The sequence below is a fragment of the Protomyctophum bolini genome (assembly GCF_963924005.1).
Source record: "Protomyctophum bolini genome assembly, chromosome: 6".
Classification (NCBI taxonomy): Eukaryota; Metazoa; Chordata; class Actinopteri; order Myctophiformes; family Myctophidae; genus Protomyctophum; species Protomyctophum bolini.
The window spans coordinates 15422467-15445608 of record NC_137867.1 but is presented as its reverse complement, the minus strand read 5'-3'; the positions used below and the strand labels follow the sequence as shown (position 1 = coordinate 15445608).

Below are 23142 nucleotides of genomic sequence, written 5' to 3'. Positions count from 1 at the left end.
AAAAACAACAAAAAACCGCTATATGCTGTTGTCTGTGCATGTGCTGCCAAACTATAATGCTGCGACCAGGAGCACAATTTTCATGTTACTATATCGCGACTATTTCAAGTATTAACTATTGTGTCAAGAAAAGAAAAAAAGTTTCAAGTGATGTACTTTGAAAACTTTCTCACCTCACTAACAGAATGGTCACAAAGTCCAATAGCAAACACATTTGAGGCGATGAAATGTAGGGTAAGGTAACTCACTTACATCCTGGTGCCAGTTGTTCAGAAAAAAAAGCATTATTGTACTGAAAGTGTATAATTTAAGATATGTTGAAATACCTAACTAATCAAAGAAGTCAAATATTATGGAACTACCATACCATATGTATTGTCTATAGTGTATTGTTGTAGTCTTCAAAATAAAAAAGCAATGATTTTTGTAAGAAAAATACAAAATACAAAAAGAGCAGGGAAAATAATGTGGTGTGAGTGTGTTTACTTCCTGTTGAAGGAGCCAATGAGACTGTTTCACAAGAGTGTTTTGTGGGCACACTGTCCACTATTATACACTGAGCTGTGTCCCATTATTGTATCAACTTTGGGATTTTCGAGAAGCAAACCGAACCATTAGCTGCACACAAGCACTCCCTTGATCTGCCTAGTCATGCATAGTCTATACAGAACAGAGAAAATAAAGTTTACAAGCAATGCTGTCTACTGCCTGGTTATGTGTTGAACCTGCATTAATTAATCTTCAATGTGTGGAAAGTTTGGCTTTAATATTCAATGAAGATAGCCATAAGGTGTTTGAGATCTAGGGTTCAGAACCACAAACGACTGTTGGAACCCTGCAGTCGTGCGCAATACTTATATATAATTACCAATATTTCCATAGGCAGTCTACTACACTGTGTATCTGTTTCATATTTCAGGATGTGGAGCAGTCTTCTTTGTGCATGGCAGGGTGCCTCTGGGTCATCTAGGAGCCAGGAGGAAGCCATTCTGGTAACCTACTTTGCAGTTAAATTGATGGATCACCTTTGTGAGAGTCTGCTGCTTTTATCAAGATATCTCCATCACCAAGGGTGTGGTTGGTTGCTAAAAAATTATAATATAAAGTAATTACAAGAAAATGTTATGATAAGGGCGCCAAGTGGTACAGGCGCATGCCACATTTAGGCTTTGGTGACAGCGTGTTCGAGTCCCGTTCATGACGACCTTTATTTCTACGTGCGTCTCCCCTTATCGCTCTCCCTCTTTCCAGGCCGAGGCTTTCTATCTTCACTTGACACTTGATATAATACTATAAAAAACAAATCTAACAAACTAATCTTTAAAAAATATGTTCTGATTTAATTTTGTTTTCATTGATAGCGCTAGCTGCGATACACACTAGTCAGCTTGCCAAAGAGGGTTTCGTTTGGTTGGTAGAGGCGACAGGGCGACAGCGATATAGAGACTGCGCCCCGCCCTTATCCTGGTGTGCAACAATAGTGACCAGTCTCCTCTCTCTCTACTCCAGCTGTAGTTCAACCTCTCTCTCTCCAGCTGTAGTTCGCGCTCTCACTCTGTCCTGGACTCCTGGCTGCTGTAGTTGAACACCCAGCTTTAAAACCGCTGGTGGCTGGCTGTAGATTCACATCAGTCTACTAAACTATCCGGACACGTCAGTACTCAGTGTGGGTGATCTGGCCGGACAGCTGACCAATTCAAGTGTCTTTCATTTGTTGCGCGGTGTGGTCTTTTTGTGAAATTGACTTAAAAGTCGACTTTAAAACACCCGGTTTTGTGTTAGTTAGTCTTAGTCTAGTTTTGAGTTAAAATGCAAGGACGTAGCACATTCACCAGCCCCTTTCACAGACCGCGATGTCTAGCGGCTGCAGCTCCGGGAGGAAAAGCGAAATTAACTCACCCGGGAAAGGCTATTTTGGCAGGTAAGTTTATTTGTCACGCGGACAAGGAAGTTGTACTTTTTGTAGGCTACATGTACACCTTATAAACAACACATTACAACTACAAGGATGGATATTATCTAACAAAGAACGTAGCCTATTTTTGCTTTCGTTGTGTGTGCATTGGGTTTAGGTTATAGCCTACACTACAGGTAGTATGCATGCAGACATGGTCGTTTGTGTCACTGTAGTGGGTGTTGTTGGACGATGACGCTCTAAAAGAAAAGGGGAAAAACTGTTTTGTTTTTATATCTCACTTGGATTCCCAAAGAACTACACTAAATCACTTCTGATTTATGTTTTATTCTAGTAAGTATTTACCATAGCCTGCCCCACAGTTCTTGCAAGTTATAGAATTTTAGGAACACAAAGAAGCACAACTCCGAATGGGGGTTAGATTTCTGTATTTTATACAGCTGGCTGGGCTTGGGCTTACATTTAGTCTAAGCTTTTATGGCCTTTTTTTCTGTGTCAAATATGATTCAGTCTCCACTTTGGGTCGTGATGGCAACAAGCATCGAATTAGAGTTAAACATGAGGTGCAGGTTGAACACATTGAATGAACAGGACACATGGATTTGGAAATGAGGGACCAAAATGAAACTGCAGCCACTGGTATTACATATGTACAACACAGGAATCACACTACCTCAGTGCCTACTGCTTTAATTTCACCTGAATTCACAACATGTTGTGTTGTCATATACTGTATAGTCCCTATGGCTATACAGTATGAGCTGTGCAGCATATAGGCAGGCTAGCCCTGCCAAAGAAGGGACTGCGTTTCTTGTTCCTTAATTACTTCATCTCTCAATCTCTCCCTGCATGCAGGCACTGCTGTAGCCTCAAACTGCCATGGTGAAGACCATAGAGCTGCATTGATATGGTCTAAAGATCACCCACGGTGGTGCAGTTTTACATAATACCATTAGGTTGGACCGTTGGCGTGATGCCCAAAGGATACTCGGGCACAGGGGCATCATTTTGATTCTGTGATTTAGTGGCTTATCCCCATTGAGCTCCCGGAACTCTTGGCCTTGACATTCCACCCCACCAGGCTCTGGCGTGGTCACTGGTCAGTGGTCACAACACATCACATGTTCAGCAGGTTTGATTGACTGAAAATGTTTGCAGAATGTGTACAGTTCAAGGAAAGTACAGGTCAATCAATACAATACAATATCTGCTAAGAGGATAAAACCAGGAAAATCACTAAGACTTGTTTAAATAAGGGTCCTCCGGGGGCTAATTGGTGAAGGGGTTTCTCTGTTAGGGTTTCTCAGGGCTGCTCTTAAATTATGGTAATGGTACATTATTGACAGCTATTGTGACAGCATGGGTCTTTTCAGCCGTGTCAGACTCAAGCAGTGGCCCCTGAAAGCCATTGTACAATAGCACTGTAGCTCAGAGAAACAGTGCATCAAGCAATATTATGAAAAAGATTAAGTCATTTAAGGAACCAAGGACAGTTCAAAATATAAGGTAGATGTCATCAACCACCTCATGTCCTTCTATCAACTTAGCCACTGATAAGAGACATGGAGCCACCATGGTGTGACCTCAACCCCCTCCCCCTGTCACACCCAACCAGATTCACAGAAACTGTTCTGCAATTTCTCTCTCTCACTCTCACTCTCTCTCTGTCTGTCTGTCCCTCTTTCTCTCCCCCTCTCCCTGGCTCTCACTCAGCAAGTCTCTGTCTGGTCTGTCCTGTTTTGCAACAACTGCATTATTGCTGTCATCCTGCTTGGCTCTACTACCTTAACCCCAACTTACTGCCATAAGGAAGTATTGACAGGCTCCTAGATGTTATTGTGTGTGTGTGTGTGTGTGTGTGTGTGTGTGTGTGTGTGTATAAAGCCCATTGAATTGAATTGTGTGTGTGTGTGTGTGTGTGTGTGTGTGTGTGTGTGTGTGTGTGTGTGTGTGTGTGTGTGTGTGTGTGTGTGTGTGTGTGTGTGTGTGTGTGTGTGTGTGTGTGTGTGTGTGTGTGTGTGTGTGTGTGTGTGTGTGTGTGTGCGCGCGTGCGCGTGCATATTCACATTCAAAGAAGGTACATCTAGAATGGCCTTTGGGCCTGAGCTCTGCTCAGATGACTCAGCTATCGGGGCAATGAGGTACAACTGGCCTTTAGTATCTGCCCTGAGGTGCTGGCCATCAGACGCTCAGCCAGGTGTTTACTGTGCCAGTGTACAAGACTCCTGCAGACACAGTCTGGCCGCCCATAAATCCTAACAACACTCAGACCGACATCTCTCCTAGTGCTCTGATGCTGCCTTCCATTTATCTCTTATATTTGGCAGTATCGTTTGGTGCGTGTGTGAGTCTGTGTGTGATGTATGTTTGTTTGTGTGTGTGATGGTGGACATATTTGTCAAGCTTTAATGGATGCTGGTTGCTATGTGTTTGTAATGGCGTACTTGTAATTTGTTACTTCCCTCTATACCCCACCCCATTGTTTCTAATATTTCACACCTTAAGTACATATCCTGGTACATATCTGTACCCAAAGGCTGTGAGCACTGTCACGTTTTGGGACAAATCACAGCAGTTAACATTGAAACTGAAACGTGAAAGCCAAATAAGCCACATTTTGTGAATAGTTTCAGAAATGCCTTTTTGAATTTGGTTATTGTGAGCTTCTACCATATGTCTGCTATAGGCACTAGCTAGACGGTAATCTTGCTATTAATTTTACTTTTAATTCAGTTTGAAGTTGTTACAAAGTTGTAACCCTATAGGATATTTTGACTAGGGTACTTTGAGTATGACCTCTGCTCAGATTTTTGTCAGTTTAACGTGGAGACGGGGACAGCTCTTATCTATGCATATCCCCTGAGGGGGGTGGAGGGGGGTTAACGGGCTCTGGTCCTGATTTTCTGCATGCTTGTATTTGTGCATTCCTTCACTGTTGTGTCGGCCCTTTATGTATTGTGTATAAGCCTGCCTGTTCATGAGAGAGAGAGAGAGAGAGAAAGAGAGAGGGAGAGAGAAAGGTGGGTCACAGAAAGGGCCTCAGAGAGGGGAGGGAGGGGGGCCAAGCGATAGAGAGAGCATCTACCCCCCCTCTCTCTCTCTCTCTCTCTCTCTCTCTCTCTCTGTCCAGCCTCAGGCAGTCAGTTACATTTTCTGCATCTCCTTTCTGTTGCGGGTGGCTTGTCAGTGTGTGCACTTACTCCCTGTTGGCTCACTGTATTTGCCTTTATACACACACCACACTACATGGCACTGTACCAGACATCAACTCTCTCTCTCTCTCTCTCAAACCTCTGCTCACTTAGCATGGCCCCACACCTCCATTCCAGTACTCATGTTGTCAGTGAGCTGTTGGCACAACAGTGTAACTGTAACATGTGTCTAACTGTCTATCTATGGTGGCCCGGCCCCTATATAATCAAACTTACTGCAGTTTAATTTAATAGTGGGGCTTACACATTTAATACCACAGTGGGCAGCACACAGTAAAATCCTCAGTGTTTATTTATACATTTGTAACTCAGAGAATAAGAATTGTACTGTGTAGTTACTACAAGGGGTGGTGGGTGAGGATCCGCCTAGTTTGCAGGCGCAGAGAACATATACCAACACAACGACATATTACACATGTACATTACATTCTAAAGTTTATTACAGCCACAGAGAAATATATATACAGTAAGAACAGTATGGCGTCCCTAGCAGATATGGAAACATAAGATAAGATCAGAATGAGCAGGAACAAGTATGCAACTCATATCATTTCGCACATACAGTCAGTCCCTCTGATACAGAAGTGTACAGTCACATACAGTCAGTCCCTCTGATACAGCAGTGGACAGTCACATACAGTCAGTCCCTCTGATACAGCAGTGGACAGTCATCATATCATGGTTATCAATATGCTTATGCAGATAAGTGTTTCGCCACTGAGTTAGGCAGCTAGGGTCATATATCATTACAGTTAAAGTTCATTTTGTATAGCACATTTGAGGCGAGCACACAGTAAGAGGCTCCCCTCAAACTGAGCTCAGCATGCGCTACCCCTGCAGCTTGGAATAACCTGCAGGCAGATGAGCTGATCTCCTAGACTATTTCTTAAAAAATCACACGCGTGTGAAGTGAGTGGTGAATTTTGAAGCAGCCTCCATATAAGGGCATGGCCCGTCTGTGACGTAACCCAAGACAAACGGTGTGACCCAAAACGTAACAATTCACACCCGCAAACATTTAAACTGAAATGTGCAACTGTGAAATGTAACATGTCACGTTGTGGGACACATCACACCTGTTAACATTGAAATTGAAACGTGAATGTCAGATAAGCCACATTCTGTGAATGCTTTGGTGGCAGATTCTTCTTTTGTTTTCTTGAATTTGGTTATTGTGAGCTTCTACCATATGTCTGCTATAGGAACTACCGGTAGCTTTGAAAGTTTGTTTTATGCTATTTGTAATCTGTAATCTGGTTTTATGTTGTTAGAACAGTATGCTGCTATCTCAGAAATGAGATCAGGATTTACCTGGGGTGGTATTAAAGGAGAATTCCAGACTAACCATTTTCTTACCTTAATCTGATGTTATTATTATCCAAGAACAAGTGGTAGAGGTTAAACATCACATAATGCTGTAGCGCTCTAGTTACAGTATAGATGGCTTAAGTGCACCCCAGCTCTGAGCATGTGCAAGGGGTTTAACGGCAGTTCGCCTTTTTACGGCAGCCCATTTGGGACAAAGGACTCTGGAGTGTAACTAGTCATTATGAAAGACAGATGTCTACAAAAATTAAGCCCTGGCTTGCGTATGGTCGCGGTGGGGCTGGAAATTGAGTTTTCCACCTCTACCACTCACTCTTGGATAAAATTAAATCAGATTAAAACTGTTGGTCCAGAATTCTCCTTTAACGTCGTCATACGTATAAAAACTATTACATGACTCGAATTATTTATTATTTATTACTTTACACGTTTCAAAACAAACTGCAAATAATGAATGCCATCACTAGCACATGTAATTTGCATACCGGAGGGTAGTAAGCAGTGGCACTAAGCAGATAGAACCAGTGTCCATGTAAAATTAATTGACATCCCTGATGTAATTAGAAATTAGTGCAGCAGCATCAGGAAACAGTGTTTTGGACAGCAAATGCCCCTGAAAGGCCAGATGACAGATGAATAATTCCTTTGATCTTTTTGTGCAAGGCAAACATAAATATTAAGTCTATTAATAGTACTACCTCATGTTTGATGTACAGTAGTCCTCTGGCTATCATTTTTCATTTGGATTGTCGATATGGATGTATTAATCAGTCATCTCCTGCTCCAGTTTTCGGCAGTATCCTTCTCTCTCCAGAGAAAATGTCTCTCTCTCTGTGTCGAAAAAGAGCTAATTGTCTGAATAAGGAACATTCAGATGAATAATGGATACATTCAATTAAAGAAACTGCGTATTAATTTGCTGGCATGCATACACGGTTGCAATTAGGCAAGTAGGCAGGCATGCATGCACACTCAAACAAACACACACACACACACACACACACACACACACACACACACACACACACACACACACACACACACACACACACACACACACACACACACACACACACACACATATATATATACATTACATATCCATACACATTATATATAAATAATTTTAAATTAACTTCAGCATCAAACAACAATGGAGGCACAGAGATTTTATGTACTCTCCAATGGGTCTGACAGACTATGAGACAGAGACACCTGATTAACTGCATTATGTTGGCCATTTCAGACACATTTACACCAGAAAGTAGATTTTTTAATAAATAAAAAATGTTCACCATCTGATGATATCACTGAATAAGCTTCCTAATACATTTGTAACTAGATAAAGTGCCCCTCGGGGCACAGGTCTCCATCAGGGCAGGCCAGGTTGTGGCCTCCTGGTGGCGCTATAATAGGCTAATGTGAAAAGGGTGCCATTTCTTCTTACGTCTTGGGTGGCAATTGGATGATTTGAGGTATTTTGTTCCAAAAATGTGTTTTGCAAAAATCCACCTGTTGGTGGCACTATAACAGGCTAATGTGAAAAGGGTGGGATATATTCCTCAGCCTAGTAGGAAAGTCTGTGAAAGATTTTACGTAAATTGCACACTGCGTTCATGATTTGAGGCTTTTTGTTCAAAACGGGCCAATCCTACTAACTTTGAAAGCCAATGTTAGCCAATTAGGCTATGAAATATCGGACAGATCCAGCTTGAACACATGGCTATAGAGATAGTGTGTAACGATTTTTGGACAGAATCTGAAGAAGGAGTAATATCCAAAAGTGTGTGGTGGTGCTATAACAAGCTGTTCTGGAAAATTTGGGGCAGAGGTTCCAGGGAGTGTGTGCAAAATTTGGCATCGACTGGGTTAACGGTGCCGAAGATTAGCTGGTAACGGACGGACAGACACACACACGGACGGAGTGCAAAACATACTCTCTCCCCATGCCTTCGGCCTGGTGGAGACAACTAATAAGCAAATTAATTGGATGTTTCTTCCCTGAGAGCAGATGCTCATCAGAACATGTTTCGTCTCTGTAGCTCTGCCAGTTTATCTTCCCCTACCCTCTGTCACTTACTGTATACAAAGATTCCCTGATTTTCCCTGAACTGCGTGCGTGCGTGTGCACACATGCAAACTGAGTGGCTGTGACTGGATCCCCTGATCCAGTCACAGCCCAGCTGGGAAGTGTGGGAGCTGTTGATTAAACTATAAATCTAGAGTGGCCAGAGGAGAGACTAGCGTGCAGCGACACATGGGTGTCTTTGCACTGCACATTAAACTGGTCTCTACGTCTGTCTTTCAGACTGAATTAGAAAAGGAGACACTTTCTTCCTTTTGAACCGCTTAGTAAGGAAGGCTCGTCTGTGTGCCATCGTCACGCAGCAGACTTCGATTCGACAGTAATAACACTGTATTTGATTGTTGCCTCGGGCCCACTTTAACCCATTCTGACCTGAGATCAGATTCAAAAAATGTCTTCTACATCCTGACAGTTTTCTGAAAAAGCTATGTTTCTATGTCAGTCGTTCTTTGATTTTTCAAAAATAGCAGACCTGCTATTTTTCAATAGCTAAGGCATAACACCAAAAGGGGTTCCCGCCCAAAATGGGCTAATATCCCCCAGCAATGACAATTCCGTTTTTGCGATCTGCGCGTAATAGCAAGTGCCAAAAAACACATGTGAATGCATTGATTTTGTGACACGCTGTGATTGGTTGGAGATGAGGAGAGATGCAGGGGCCAGTGTGGGGATAGAAGTAGCAGTGGAGAGCACCGCTGTGTGGATGAAGATGAATGGTCATTTTCTCTCGTATCTTATCTGTCTTTGGGTCCTTTACTGGAATCCATCTCTAAAGGGGTGTGTGTGTGTGTGTGTGTGTGTGTGTGTGTGTGTGTGTGTGTGACTGTGTGTGTGTGTGTGTGTGACTGTGTGTGTGTGTGTGTGTGTGTGTGTGTGTGTGTGTGTGTGTGTGTGTGTGCGTGTGTGTGTGTGTGTGTGTGTGTGTGTGTGTGTGCGCGTGCGTGCGTGCGTGCGTGCGTTCATTTGTAATGTACTGGAAGACAGTAGGAGCCTACTCAGTGTTGTGCATCTAATGAGGATTGATCCTGAGCCCTGTCTTGTAGCTATAGCACAGTGCTTAGCGGACCACTGCTGGCCTCCGCAGGCAGCAATGTTTCAGATGCATTGCTGTCTCAGCTGAGGGAGATGAATGAGACGCATTGTATACCACGCTGCCTGCCTGAGACACACTGACCCACAGAGCTGGGATCAGTGTGGTTTGAATGTGTAGTGTTGTAAAGCCCATGTGATCTGCCCTAGTCACGGCCGGGTAACATTTACTTATTACTCCACTGGGATTAGTGGAATGACTGGGGTTAGATCAAAGTTTGTGTGTGCTTGCTTGCGTGCGTGGCACTGCGCACGCGTAGCGTGTGTGTGTGTGTGTGTGCATGTGTATGTGTGCATGTGTATGTGTGCATGCGTGTGCGTGCGTGCGTGCGTGCGAGAGATAGAGTGATGCCCATGACTCAGCTTTCTACAATTGCATTGAAAACAATATTACTTTATCTCAGGCCTCACATTCCTTATGAGCCGTGCATGCTTCGTTGGTTGATTCACAGCCATGTAAAAGTACCACCTTATCTGTATTCTGTACAGTGTAAGTCATTGGTTAAATATAGCTGCTAGCCTGAGTGAAGTGTCAGAGAGATTGACTCGTGTTATGGTACAGTATATTGGCTGATGGTCACAGAGTCTAATGAAATAGCCCAATGCAGGCTTGGAACACAACCACATTGATCAACTGTATTCCAAAATGGAACCCGTTGAGGGTGTTAAATGGGAGGCTTTCATATGTGTAAAGATTTAAAGATTCAAATGGGTATATTTGTCACTCACTCGTACAAGTATAAGTATATTATATATATACTGGGTCAGTGATGTAAATTAGTTTTCACTGTAATGGGTCCCAGGACCCAGCGGTGGTCTTTTGATGGGTACTGTCACGGGGCAGCCCGTGCCCTATAGACTAAAGAGGAACAAACGGGCATATACTACTAAACAGCTGCTTCCATTTAACAGTAAGCCGGCTTGGAGGACTGTGTGACTGGACATTAGTGTTGCATGTTGTTCTTATTTTATTATTTGTACAAACATGAATTATAAGAAAAAATAAAGGGAAGCTCCGCACATTCAGATCTGTGCACAATCCATTTATTTGGCAAGCTTTCAGTCTACTGACCTTCTTCAGACATGGACAAACATGAATTATGAATTATAAAAGGACACAAAGATGGTGCATGGGTTTTAACCATAGAGTATTAAAAGGATAGAGACTAAACTAGCGCGAAGCTCCGCCCCCTCCGCTATTCATGTCAGTGGAAGTTGCTCAGTGGCGTTTTGAAGCACCCGGAAGGCTGCCGGAAGTACCGTCTTTTCGCTGATTCAGCATTTCACTTCCGCATTTGGACACCAAATTTTGGTGTCCAAATGCGGAAGTGCACCCAGAGTGCACCTGGGCTTTACATTGGGCGCTCGGTTGCACGGGGTTTCCTCGTCAAGAATCCACGGGTCCGCCTGCAGTCCTTCCTCTTACCACTAGGGCCCAGCGCTTCAACATTGGAGTGCATAGCTGGCCCCTTGGTTTTAACAGCATTCCTGTTGATTGGGTATTGTGTTTAGTGATTGTTGGCACCTGGCTCTCCTGCAGTACTGGTGATCCTCTTGATTGAGTGGGGGAAGGTTCCAAGTGCTATAGAGCAGGAGGGGTGTCTGTCTTATGTTTCAAGAGCTCTTGTGTTATATGTTCTCTTATGTCAATGATTTGGTGCCTGAAATGTATTTGGAATAGGTTTAGTAAAACCGTATATAATTGTGTAAATCAACTCATGGGCCATGGTTTTCCTTATTTGAGTTAAGTGGTTACCAATTAATTCTGTGTTCTTGGTATGGTCTCACCTAGTATAAAAGGGAGGCTGCAGGATGCCGAGGTTCAGTAGTGGCTTGGGCAACAAGCAGGTAACACCCAAGGAGACCTGCTTTGGAAGGGTTTATAGCCTAATACAGTTTCTTACCTTCTGGGTTTTTGTTTCCTAATTTGCTTTCAAGCTAAGTTTCATCTGTCTTTTTGTGAGTTTAGTCTTCAGTGTTTTTTTGTTTGTTAGGCCTTCCCCTGTAAATACTGCTGCAGCGGGGAAAATAAATCTCTAAATGGTATTGTTGGATTCTGTCACTTTTTGGAGCCTTTACAGGTACCATGGACATTTTATGAGTTCAACGACGTTAGAAGTAATATTTTGTCATTTTTACAAATTGCAGCATTTAACTCCCACTTCATCTAGTATGGTTATAAAATGGTTATATTCATATCTTAAATAAATAAAAACAATTGTAAATATTCTAAAGAGTTATGCAAACAGTGCAATTGCAAAGTATATGCAAACATAAAGTAAATTAAATGGCACCAAATTACAGTATAGTGCTTAGTACAGTAGTGCGTCCATGGGACCCCCAGAAAGATCCACGGATGGGTACATTATCAATAATCTGCGTTTCGAGATGCAAAATGCACCCTATCAGCATCACTGCTGGGTATAAAATACTGGTTAGAAAAAGACACTGGTTAGAATGTGGAGAATAGTGTAGCAACCAGTATACAGCATCCAGATACAGTGAATAATATATAGATAGTGCAAGAAGAGTTATGTTCAAAGTACAACATATGCAGGGGGTCCAAAAAGGACAATAAAGCTAAAAATAGAATAGAGCTGTGTGTGCTCTGTAAAAAGTGGTGTTTAGAGATGCAAGCGTTTGACCTGCCAGTTTGGTCATCATTCAGGGCTCTAAGTGCCTGTCTGCCTGTGTGTGTGTGTGTGTGTGTGTGTGTGTGTGTGTGTGTGTGCGTGCGAGCGCGTTACTACATGGCATCTTGCCGTGTGCGTATGTCATTGAGCTAATGGAAGCGTTTTGGCCTGGGTAATGGAGCGCCTCCCCGAGGGCAGAGCACATAATTTAATTAAGGACCATTCTGTCGTCCTGTCTCCTCTCCCCAGACTCCACCCTCACTCGTCGTGACTCATCCCTATTATGTGTAGTGTGGCTTCTGTGATGATAAATGCTGTGTGTTAATTTAGCTCCGACCAAGAGTGTACAAAATGGAACCAAAGGGACCCTTCCTTTGTTCCATTTGTACACTCTCTCTCAGAGGTAAATTAACTAAGGAATTGACTGTTTACTGAGATACTTATCCTCCGCTAGTGTATTTCTGCACTGGGTGTGTATTATGTCTTAAAAAACAACACCCAACATCATTCATCCAACATATTTTTGCTACTTTAATCACAGGATAATTGTATGGTTGAAAAGAAGCTGCAGTAACAGTTAAGAACTCTGTGATTCCTGACACAGCATCCATCTTTTTTCTCTATATTTGCCTACTCCTCTGAATATAGTATTTCACAAAGCCAGTGCAGTCGCGCTGTCTAGTTGGTCTCTGGCCGTGTTCTTGATTCATCTCCGCCCGGCCCATTACTATTCCTCTCACCGCAGCAATGTTTTAACGTTTATGGAGATAGCCATTAGTGCAGTCATTTTTATGATCCACGATGCAATGGCACCTCCTTGAGATTCAAGTTGATAAAGTACATTACCGTTGACTCAGACCTCCAGTCTGAAAAGATGACAAGATCATATTATAGCCTATTTCCCCGCAAAAATGAAAATGCTCATATTGGATGGGTTTTGATTTAGGCCTTTTTTTGTTGTTGAAAACATTACACATCACATCAATGGATCCTGGTCAGCCGCTGACAAAGATTTGATTTGTTGCCCTGTGCTTCTCCCAGGCGGCCTTGCAGGTGGCATCGAGATCTGCATCACCTTCCCCACAGAGTACGTCAAGACCCAGTTACAGCTGGACGAGAAGGCCAACCAGCCCAAATACAGGGGAGTTAGTAAGTACTAGAGCATCAGTGTCTGTCTGTCTGTCTGTCTGTTCGTTCTATGTCTCTCAGGAACTCACATTCATCTCATTACCTATCATCGCCTGGCACATCATGAATTCTGACAGGCTGTCACCCTCCATGTTTGTCTTGTTTATATGACTGAGATCAGACCAACATGTGCACGCACGCACGCATGCACGGACACACACACACACACACACACACACACACACACACACACACACACACACACACACACACACACACACACACACACACACACACAGCCTGTTACTCCCGGATGGAGATACCGTCCTAATTAGGCAACAGACAGCTGTTGCTTTCTCCTCTCTGTGGTCCTCCTCTCCTCTATCTGGTTAGCCAGCAGAACATGGATCATTGGACCAGAGCCTTTTAAGATGCTTGTTGTTGTGTGTCCATGTTGTATTGGTTAGTTTGTCTTTGTTAAAAAAAAAATGCCCATAATGACGTGCCCAAATTAGGGACACCAGGATGAAAGTCTGCCTGTAGGGTTTATGAATATTTGATGAAGCATTAATGAGAGCTTTTGTGACTTAATAACTACATTGGATCCATTGGAACACAGGTTACGGTATTTTCGACAGCGATGATATGATAATATGTCTGTTGTCTAGGTGACTGTGTGAAGCAGACGGTCAAGGGTCATGGCGTCAGAGGCCTGTACAGAGGACTGAGCTCACTGGTGTATGGATCCATACCCAAATCAGCTGTCAGGTATGTAACGCAGACACACACACACACACACACACACACACACACACACACTCACACTCACACTCACACACACACACACACACACACACACACACACACACACACACACACACACACACACACACACACACACACACACACACACACACACACAAGTAAGCAGTAAAAGCTTAAATAGACTGAGTGTTCTCAGCTCAGTGTGTCTACCTGGATCTCCCAACTCCAATTATTCTAGTCCATTACCCACAATGTACGGCATAAATGCCAGCCTACCCCTTCTGGGTAATTGTGTTATTCTTTCACAGCTCTGACATTTATCCCCAGACTCAGCGCACACGTTCTCGCACGCAGCCATAGACACACATGCGCCAGGCTCTGTCTCTCACGCACCCACACAGTACAGTAACACACGTGCACATACACTTGATGCATTTTATTGCCAGAGTCTCCGTTCTCCAATTATGAAAGGTTTTCTTGGACTCTCTCTTTACGTTTGTTTTGTTTTCCTGCCTGCCTGCCTGTGTGTGTGTGTGTGTGTGTGTGTGTGTGTGTGTGTGTGTGTGTGTGTGTGTGATGTGTGTGTGTGTGTGTGTGAGATTGTTGTGCTAGCGGGTTGAGTGGAGCGACAGGCCTAGCCAGGCGGAGCAGAGCTGCCACTCAACCTCAGACAAGAGACACAAAGAGGAGGACTTGTGTGTATACAATACTGTGTGTGTGTGTGTGTGTGTGTAGGAAATAAAACGTCTGGGTTTCCGAGGCTACTGAAGAAGTGACAGAGGCACATACAGAGGTGTTGACCTTAAGCCTTGTCCACGTCATTGGTCTGCAGCTGACAGCTAACATGCATGAAGGAGGGGCTTGTGTGTATGTTTACATCTTAACGCAGTAAAAAAGAATAGACGACCGTATTGGGGTGGACAGATGGAGATAGCGTTGCTATATGGAGAGTCCTGTATCCTTCCTATCATTCCTGTTTTTTCTCTTTACCGTCTTGCTGCCTCCATTTTTGTACTCCTCAGTCTTTCCCCGTCACTATGGCAGATAGCTTGCTGTTCCAGCATATGGGTGCAAGCTACCAAGATCATATGAGTAGGGGTGCAACATTTAATCGAAGTAAACAATTTAAATCAAATAATCAATTCTTTGGGGGGAAATTAATTATCATTATGTATTTGTTTTCAAAGTAGAACATTTGTGCGAATAACTGATATTTAAGTTTATAATGCAACGTGTGACCTTGTATATGGGCTAATTTCTACATTTCTGAAATAATGTATGATATATTATAAAACATCATGTGATGTATACAAAAACATAATTATTATTGTTCGCTAAGAAAAAACAATCTAGAGTAATTGTAGCCCTATTGACATGGTCAAAGACCCCATATATACATTGCATTCAAATGTGATTTGGATATACAGTATAATCCCGACAATGAATGAATACACCTGGCTGACTTTGATTGAGGTCTGATTACAGTGTGAGCAAGAGTAACTTAGTCCACATCTGGTCTGGCCGTCTGGCAGATGTGATTGTGACTACGGTAGATACTATTTGCAGCGATACTATTTCCTCGACATGCATTTTTTTACTCATTCAGATAAGATATCCAGGAACAGATCACCTTTTAAATTGTGTAAATGTGGTCTAAATGTTATTTTACATTTCATCTTACTAAATTATTTTAGGCATTAGATACCTGTACCACATGAACCCTAGTAGCTGCCATATTCTGGGGTTAACATTCAGCAAAACTAGCATATCTACGACTACAAGCTCACAGTGCGTCACAACGTGACACAATGTATTTTACCTATCGAACAAAAGGCTACAGCGCGCCTCAGCCTAATACGGCTGCGTCACAGGGATTCAGAACAAGGGATAGACACAAGAGCAGCTCGGACAGTTTAAGTCTGTTTCATTCAGGTGCTCGTACAAGAAATGACTTGACGTTTCGATCTTACAGAGTCAATATGACAAACTGTATTCTTCTAGGCGTAGGGGGGACGACGACGACTGTACTCTAGTTTGTTGGTCATGGGTGCCTGGCACCACTCATGTTCCCCACCCCCATCTTTCGTCCACTCTTTTTGACCTTCCCTTTCCCCATCCCATTAACTGATTGCCTGTGCGTGCGTGTGTGCTGGTGTGCTGTGCGTGTGTGTGGCTATACAGCACCATGCGGTCAGGTTGTGGATGTTTGAAGGAGAGGGGATGTTATTGAGGAGTCAGAAGTGGGACACATAAAGGAGCCTTTATATCCAATAGACTGATTTATACTTAGCTATAGAATGAAGCTCATAACCTTTCTTTCTTTCTTTCTTTCTTTCTTTCACTCACACTCTCTATTTACACCCTATCCTGTCTTTCCAAAATCATATGATCCTGTTTGTCCTCCTCTTGGACTGATATGGAAATGATTGACCGATATATAAGTTCATTTCGTTTTTATTTCCCCCTTTTGTGCCAGGGAAACAAATACATCTTCAATACAAAAAATAAATGTTCAGACTGTACAGTACAGCTTGGTAGGCTGCAGCAGTGTAGCTAACCAACACGCTAACAGCCAACGCAAAATGTATGGTTATCAACCACAGATGAATATCGGCTACTGCCATTGGTTAATGTCAGTTTTATTTGCCGATACCAATATTGATAACGGCAAATATTGGCCAATACCGAAATGTGGCCGATACATTTGTGCATATATGTTAGGATGTTGATATTATGGAGGGTTAGTTTTGAGGTTAGGATTGTATTGTCTTCCCAATTCGGAATGCCTGGGTCAACCTCAACAGACTTCTCTCAGTAGCTAAGACCGAGCTCTACCTGCACATGATTGGAGTGTGTGCCACGCGTGATTTCTTGCCATTGATCTCTGCGAATGTGGAAAACCACAGACTGTTGAACACATCATTGATGAATGCCCAATCTTCAAGTCACCACATGGAGTCAGCGGCCTAATTGAACTGGACGATGATACCACTTCTTGGCCAAATTGCCTGTGTAGCCCTACACGAACGAACAACGGCCAATTATCTACTTCTCTTATTCCCTTCTTTCCTTCACTTCCTACTCGTTTGCGATGACGTGCGATGCCTCCTCATCGCACTTCAACTAAGTCATACTAAGTAGAGTATGTGAAATAGAAAAGTATTATTTGGGATATTTCGTGGGTTGTTTCTCAAGTTTTCGTGTGGAATCAGGGGGTTGTGCCGCTAAAAGGTTTAGTTTGTTTCTGCCTGACAGTGGGAGTTGTGGCTGTCTAATTGCAGGGTGCCTTCAAATAAACAGAGACCAAACCCGCATGAAGATGGAATGTTAATGAACCGTCCTAAAAACTGAAATAGAGACCATGACATGGCGATTGAACGATAAACACTGAGAGTGTAGAAATGGACCATTGGGAGTAATGACCAAGTTTTCTATGTCCTAATGCTTATTTGCTTAATATATGCTCCGTCGTATTAGTGTCGAAAATAGCAGATCTGCAAGCTCACAATGCATTACATCTGCAACGTGTTGTAGGCTACAGTTCCGTTTGACTGTTTATGAAAGACATTGTGTAAGAAATATGAGCATGGCAGTTGGACAGTGGTCCAGACTCCACACACAGGAAAACAAGTGTCTGTCTTCAGTCTGCAGTTTTTCTCCTGTTGACTTCTCCTCCTCGTCTCTCCAACCATATCGTGCACTCACTCCTTCCATCACCACAATTGAATTCCATCTATAAATAACCTTTCTTGTGAAGGACACGCACACAGTGCATTCTGACTGATTACAGTGATGCTTAAAAGGCACACACACATACACGCACACACACACACACACACACACACACACACACACACACACACACACACACGCACACAGATGCACTCTCTCTCTCCTTCTTGAGGTGCACTGCGTGGGCTGGCTTCCATGGCAGCAGTTGCTGGGGATTTGTTTATCACGCTGCACTTTATTGGGCCACTTTAATAATGGACAAGCCTGTTGCAGGACACAAGTGAAAGATGCTGCCTTATTATGCACAAAGACTTGGTCCAATTTATTTTACTTTTTTTTTTTTTACTGTGACAACAAAGCAGTTTTCTATGCAGTGCGTAATGGGACCGGATGCTGTGGTGCGTTCTATTGAAAAAGTCCTTCCTGCCAACCTGTTTCTGCTGACTCCATGCAATGTGATGATGTCCTGCTCTTTGGCACACTTTCATTTGCTCGCACTTTGTCTTTGTCACTATTTAATGCATTTGTTGTAATATATCATGGAGATAGTAGAGCCCACACTCTCCACATTTATTAATCTCTTATAAAAACAAAGTTTCTTCATCAGGCCTGATGAAGGTCATTGAGATGAGACTAATTTGGAAGAAGCCATTTTACAATTCCACTACCTTAACCTGCAGGTATTATATAAGGAGTAGTGTCATAATCATTTATTACTTAAAGCGGCAATGCTTATGTTTTATGTCGGTTTTCTCTCTCTCCTGATGCAGAGATTTCGCAACGATGTTCAAACTACGATAAAGATGCATATAGCATTCAATCTGGTGCGCCCTCTACTTCTTTTTTATTTTTTATTTTTTTAAGATGTTTTTTGTGGCTTTCGCCTTTATTTTTATTTTTTTTACGGAGGGATAGACCGTAGGCTGACAGGAAATGGGAAAAGATATGGGGGGGTGACATGCAGTAAGGTGAGTCGGGAAATCGGTAGTCGAGCCCACGGCACACTGCCGGACTGGGTTGCTAGCCATGGTGCCTGGACCACTGAGCCATGGCCCAGGCCCTTTATTGACATTGTAAATGACTACGTGTCCTACCCGTGCTTCAAATACGTTTATTGACGATTAGGTAGGTCAGTAGCGGTATCTTATCCAACACCAGCATCTAAATGTCTCAATAGAATAGTAGAGCTATATTCTATATACCTCCAACCACTGACGATGTGGTAGTTGTATTGTATTACTATACTCTATCTATACAGATGTATTTAAAGACCAGCTGAAATGAAAAATATGTATTTACTATTTATGTATTTCTTATTTATTTGTGCATTCCCACCGTGATAGCAAAGAACAAATTAAAATCTGTCTGATCCCCTACTAATGCCCTGTTGTCACCATTGTCTTTGTCAGGTTTGGAGTGTTTGAGGCTCTCAGTAACTATGCAAGGGATGAGAATGGTCGTTTGGACAGCACCAAAGGCATGCTGTGTGGGCTTGGAGCTGGGGTGATGGAGGCTGTGCTGGTGGTGTGCCCTATGGAAACTGTTAAGGTACAGTGCTGTATACTATTATTACCAGCTGCATGGTGGTCATATGTATTGACCTGCAGGTTTATATGCAGGCGTTTAACCTCAAAAGCTGCTGCTTATTCTACTCTCTTTGTTTAGCATTGTTGTTTTTTATTTTACTTGTAATTGTTTTAGATTTTTGTGCCTGCTTATTATTGTTTGACCAGGGTTTTGCACAACCCTGTTGTTGGAATTACTTATTTTGCAGTCTATGTAGTCAAGTTTAACCTTCTACGTCCAGTTTTGTTTCTTTAGCCTGTGAGACAGATAGGCAGACTTCAAAACAGGAATGCTATCAAATGTTGGTGGGTCTGGTATCTCACTGGTAACAAGCTCTTCTCCTTCAGAATTTTGGACTTAAGGATTATCTTGTCCTTCGTTTTATCCCTCAAGGTCAAGTTCATCCACGACCAGACATCAACCAACCCCAAATACAGGGGTTTCTACCACGGAGTCAGAGAGATAATCAAAACCCAAGGTAAAGCACAGTTAAATCTACTGTTCACATTAAGAGTTCACAGTTCATAGCCATGTGTGTGGATATGTGTACAAGTGGAGCTAAACATTTGGTCCTACTCTTTTATTTTCAATTAACTTTTTATTGAATTTTAAAAACTGCTTCTACAGGTTAAACAGATTTAACTGAAATTAAACATTTGGTCCTTCTCAACTGGTCTAGGTCTGAGAGGGACATATCAGGGCCTCACAGCCACCGTTCTCAAACAAGGCTCTAATCAAGCCATCCGTTTCTATGTGATGACGTCTCTCAGGAACTGGTACAAAGGTAAGTGTGTGTGTTTATGTGTGTGAGCACCTGAGGATGGATATTACAATGTTTAATTTGAAACATACAACACACTCCATCAGAATGATATACTGTATTGAAAAGGTTATTTTCTTGTCGGTCCTGACCTCTAGTGGTCAATTACAAAATGACAGCAGTCTGAGTTAACCAGGGTCAGAGTTTAGAAATACTGGCCTTGTACCAATGAACAGATTGTCTCTTTTCTTACAACACCATGTCTGCCTGACTGGTTCAAATGTCATCACGATCAGTGTAAAAGGAGTAGTTCACCCAAAAAAGTACTTATTTTCTATAAACACCCCATAAACCCTTGAATTCATGGATATTTTTTTGTTTTTGTCGCATTCCTAAGCTAATAATTTGATGACCCGTGGAGTAATAAAATAAGTCATTTTTTTGGGTGAACTACTCCTTTAAGCGTCAGTGATCGTGCAGCAAATCAGCGGAGCATGACGACCCATGGCGTGTCCTCACATCTACATGTATTCTCCCCTCAGGCGATAACCCCAACAAAGCTATTAACCCATTACTGACTGGAACATTTGGAGCCATAGCCGGCGCTGCCAGTGTGTTTGGAAACACTCCCCTGGATGTCATCAAGACGAGGATGCAGGTAGAGAGAGCGCCTTTTATTGTCTCAATGTTGGTACAGCTTTTTCTCCAGTTGTTTGAAGCTGTACAACAGTAGATCTTTCTTGATAAAAAGTATCTTGAGCTTTAGTCTACTTGCCAGCCCATAGAGCCCCATTGTGAACCCGGACATGTTGAGTACACCAAAGTTTTATGTTAGAAATGTTGAGTATGGGTCCCCAGCAGGTAGAAACTGCCAGATGCTAACTTGCATGTGTTGAGCAATTTTCATAATTGGCACAATATGTGACCATACCATTAAAACAGTTCTACTGCATAACCCATGTTCCCCGCTATTTAATCCAATATTCTACGCTGCCTAGATTGTCCTATTACCTTTGGAGCATACGCCGAAGTATTTGCAACTTTGATCCACGAAAATCCTGTGGAAAATAGTCAGATGGTTTGTTGTTGAAGAGAAAAACATGCCGCCATTACAATGCGAAACAAGAACAGCCCAAATGTGCTGACATCATCACATTTGTGATGGCGGCTATGGCCGTTTTTAGCCCAGGCATAAAACCTTGGTGTAAACATGTCCGGGTTCACATTCTGGCAAGTGGACTACTTTGTAAAATGCAGCTTTAAATGTTGTCTTTCTTTCATTGCTTCTTTCTCTTACCACCTATGACATTTGATGGAATTCTCTTTTTTTTAAAGGGTCTTCAGGCACATAAATATAAGAATACATGGGACTGTGCTGTGAAAATAATGCAACACGAGGGCTTATCAGCGTGAGTACATCACCATACTTACATAGTGTAGATTCATTTACATTTCATTTTATTTCAGGAGATCGGTCTACATGGCAAGCCTCTTCTACTCCTCTTTGCCAATGTACACATTGATTTTGTTGCAGTCTGTGGGAAGTCTTCAAATTGGCATGAATAACACTGTCAAACATTATATTCTGGACCTTTTTTTTGAGAAGTAAAAAAAAAAAGAGATTGAAGTCACATTTAAGACGTGTCAAACAGTTACAATATCTCTTATTACAGTTGTACTCTCTTTAGCCAGCCCTAGCCAATCTCATTTGCAAACTGGAAACCAATCGAAATGAAACATCTCTGGACAGTGATATCAGCTCAATTTCTGGTCATTATACAGTAGATCCTTTAGTATTATGTCATTGGTAATGACGCAAATGATGATCATAGCCTATCAGTTAAAGTCAATCGCTATTCGCGAAATAACAAATAGACATTTGAACAAGTAAGCTGTCAGTGATTCATAAAATCATTTCAGCCATTTTCTGGTGTTATACTGTCATTATTGAATACATAAAAGTTCTTTACTCATCTCTTTTTCTCTCTCTCTCTAGTTTCTATAAGGGAACAGTTCCTCGGCTGGGCCGTGTGTGCTTGGATGTGGCCATAGTCTTCATCATCTACGAGGAGGTGGTGAAGGCTCTGAATAGTGTGTGGAAGACAGACTGAGATGCCGTCAGCTCTGACTCCCAGCCCTCTGTCACAGTTCAGTGTTCCTCTCTGTAAACATCACCATCTCCTCTGGGGTGGGGTGGGGTGAGGGTGGGGTGGACGGGTTAAAGACAGAGCTGAACTTAGATCTTCTTCTCTGCAGACAGGAGCCCAACATAAATTTGTACATAAGAAAAATATAATTATTATTATTTTGGGGTAGGCGTACTGGCATGAGGTGCACTGCACAGTGGACAGGCAAATTCTCTGAGCTGCAGTGGAATCATTTTCTTAGCCTGATGGGGTTTGGTATTTTGGTGTCTCGCCATGATCTGTGGGAGGAGAGTGTACTGCACTTTTGCCGTCGATGAGGACCACGATTTATGCCGTTCGCCTGCTTGGACCAGGTCAACCGGCATGTAGCAAAGCCATGATTGAACCCAATGACGTGGACACCCACTGACAAATTTAGTTGGCCTAATTCAACCAACCTCGCCACTGTGCCGTTGACTGAACTTCATGCCAGTTTGCCTTTTTCCCCAAAATAGGGCTCCTTGTCTGGGCTGAGTTGCTGTTGTGTGTTTGTCAGTGTCGGTGCATTATTAAGGCACCTTACACCAAAACCATGCACCCTGTGCCTCCGCAAGACCAATTACTAAAGAACAGGGATTCTGTTCTTTTTTATCATTTATCATTTCCTGAGTTAAACTCTGTCTAACGTGAGAGACATATCTGGTCAGAGGAGCCAGGTTGCGGTTTACAGTCATATCAACAACCATCATTTCCATAACTAAGCCTTTTAAAACAATGGTATTGTTTTTATGATATGCCAATTAT

General features: G+C 42.6%; 2 protein-coding genes across 2 annotated transcripts in view; one reads left to right on the top strand and one right to left on the bottom strand.

Annotated features, from left to right (window-relative positions):
• Positions 1 to 23142, bottom strand: part of polb (polymerase (DNA directed), beta) — a 205665-nt gene that overhangs the window by 112358 nt on the left and 70165 nt on the right. The window lies entirely within an intron of this gene.
• LOC308316569 (tricarboxylate transport protein B, mitochondrial) lies at positions 1523 to 22380 on the top strand. Its single transcript, XM_080765252.1, has 9 exons — positions 1523 to 1921; positions 13303 to 13410; positions 14058 to 14157; positions 19296 to 19434; positions 19846 to 19930; positions 20132 to 20236; positions 20755 to 20870; positions 21548 to 21621; positions 22209 to 22380. Exons 1-9 carry the CDS (start codon positions 1810 to 1812, stop codon positions 22321 to 22323), a joined length of 954 nt encoding a protein of 317 aa, XP_080621378.1. The 5' UTR covers positions 1523 to 1809; the 3' UTR covers positions 22324 to 22380.

Coding starts and splice junctions, on each gene's coding strand:
- LOC308316569 (XM_080765252.1), top strand. CDS start 1,810: ATGCAAGGACGTAGCACATTCACCAGCCCCTTTCACAGACCGCGATGT. Junction 20,237..20,754: donor TCTCAGGAACTGGTACAAAG/GTAAGTGTGTGT, acceptor TTCTCCCCTCAG/GCGATAACCCCAACAAAGCT. Junction 21,622..22,208: donor CAACACGAGGGCTTATCAGC/GTGAGTACATCA, acceptor CTCTCTCTCTAG/TTTCTATAAGGGAACAGTTC.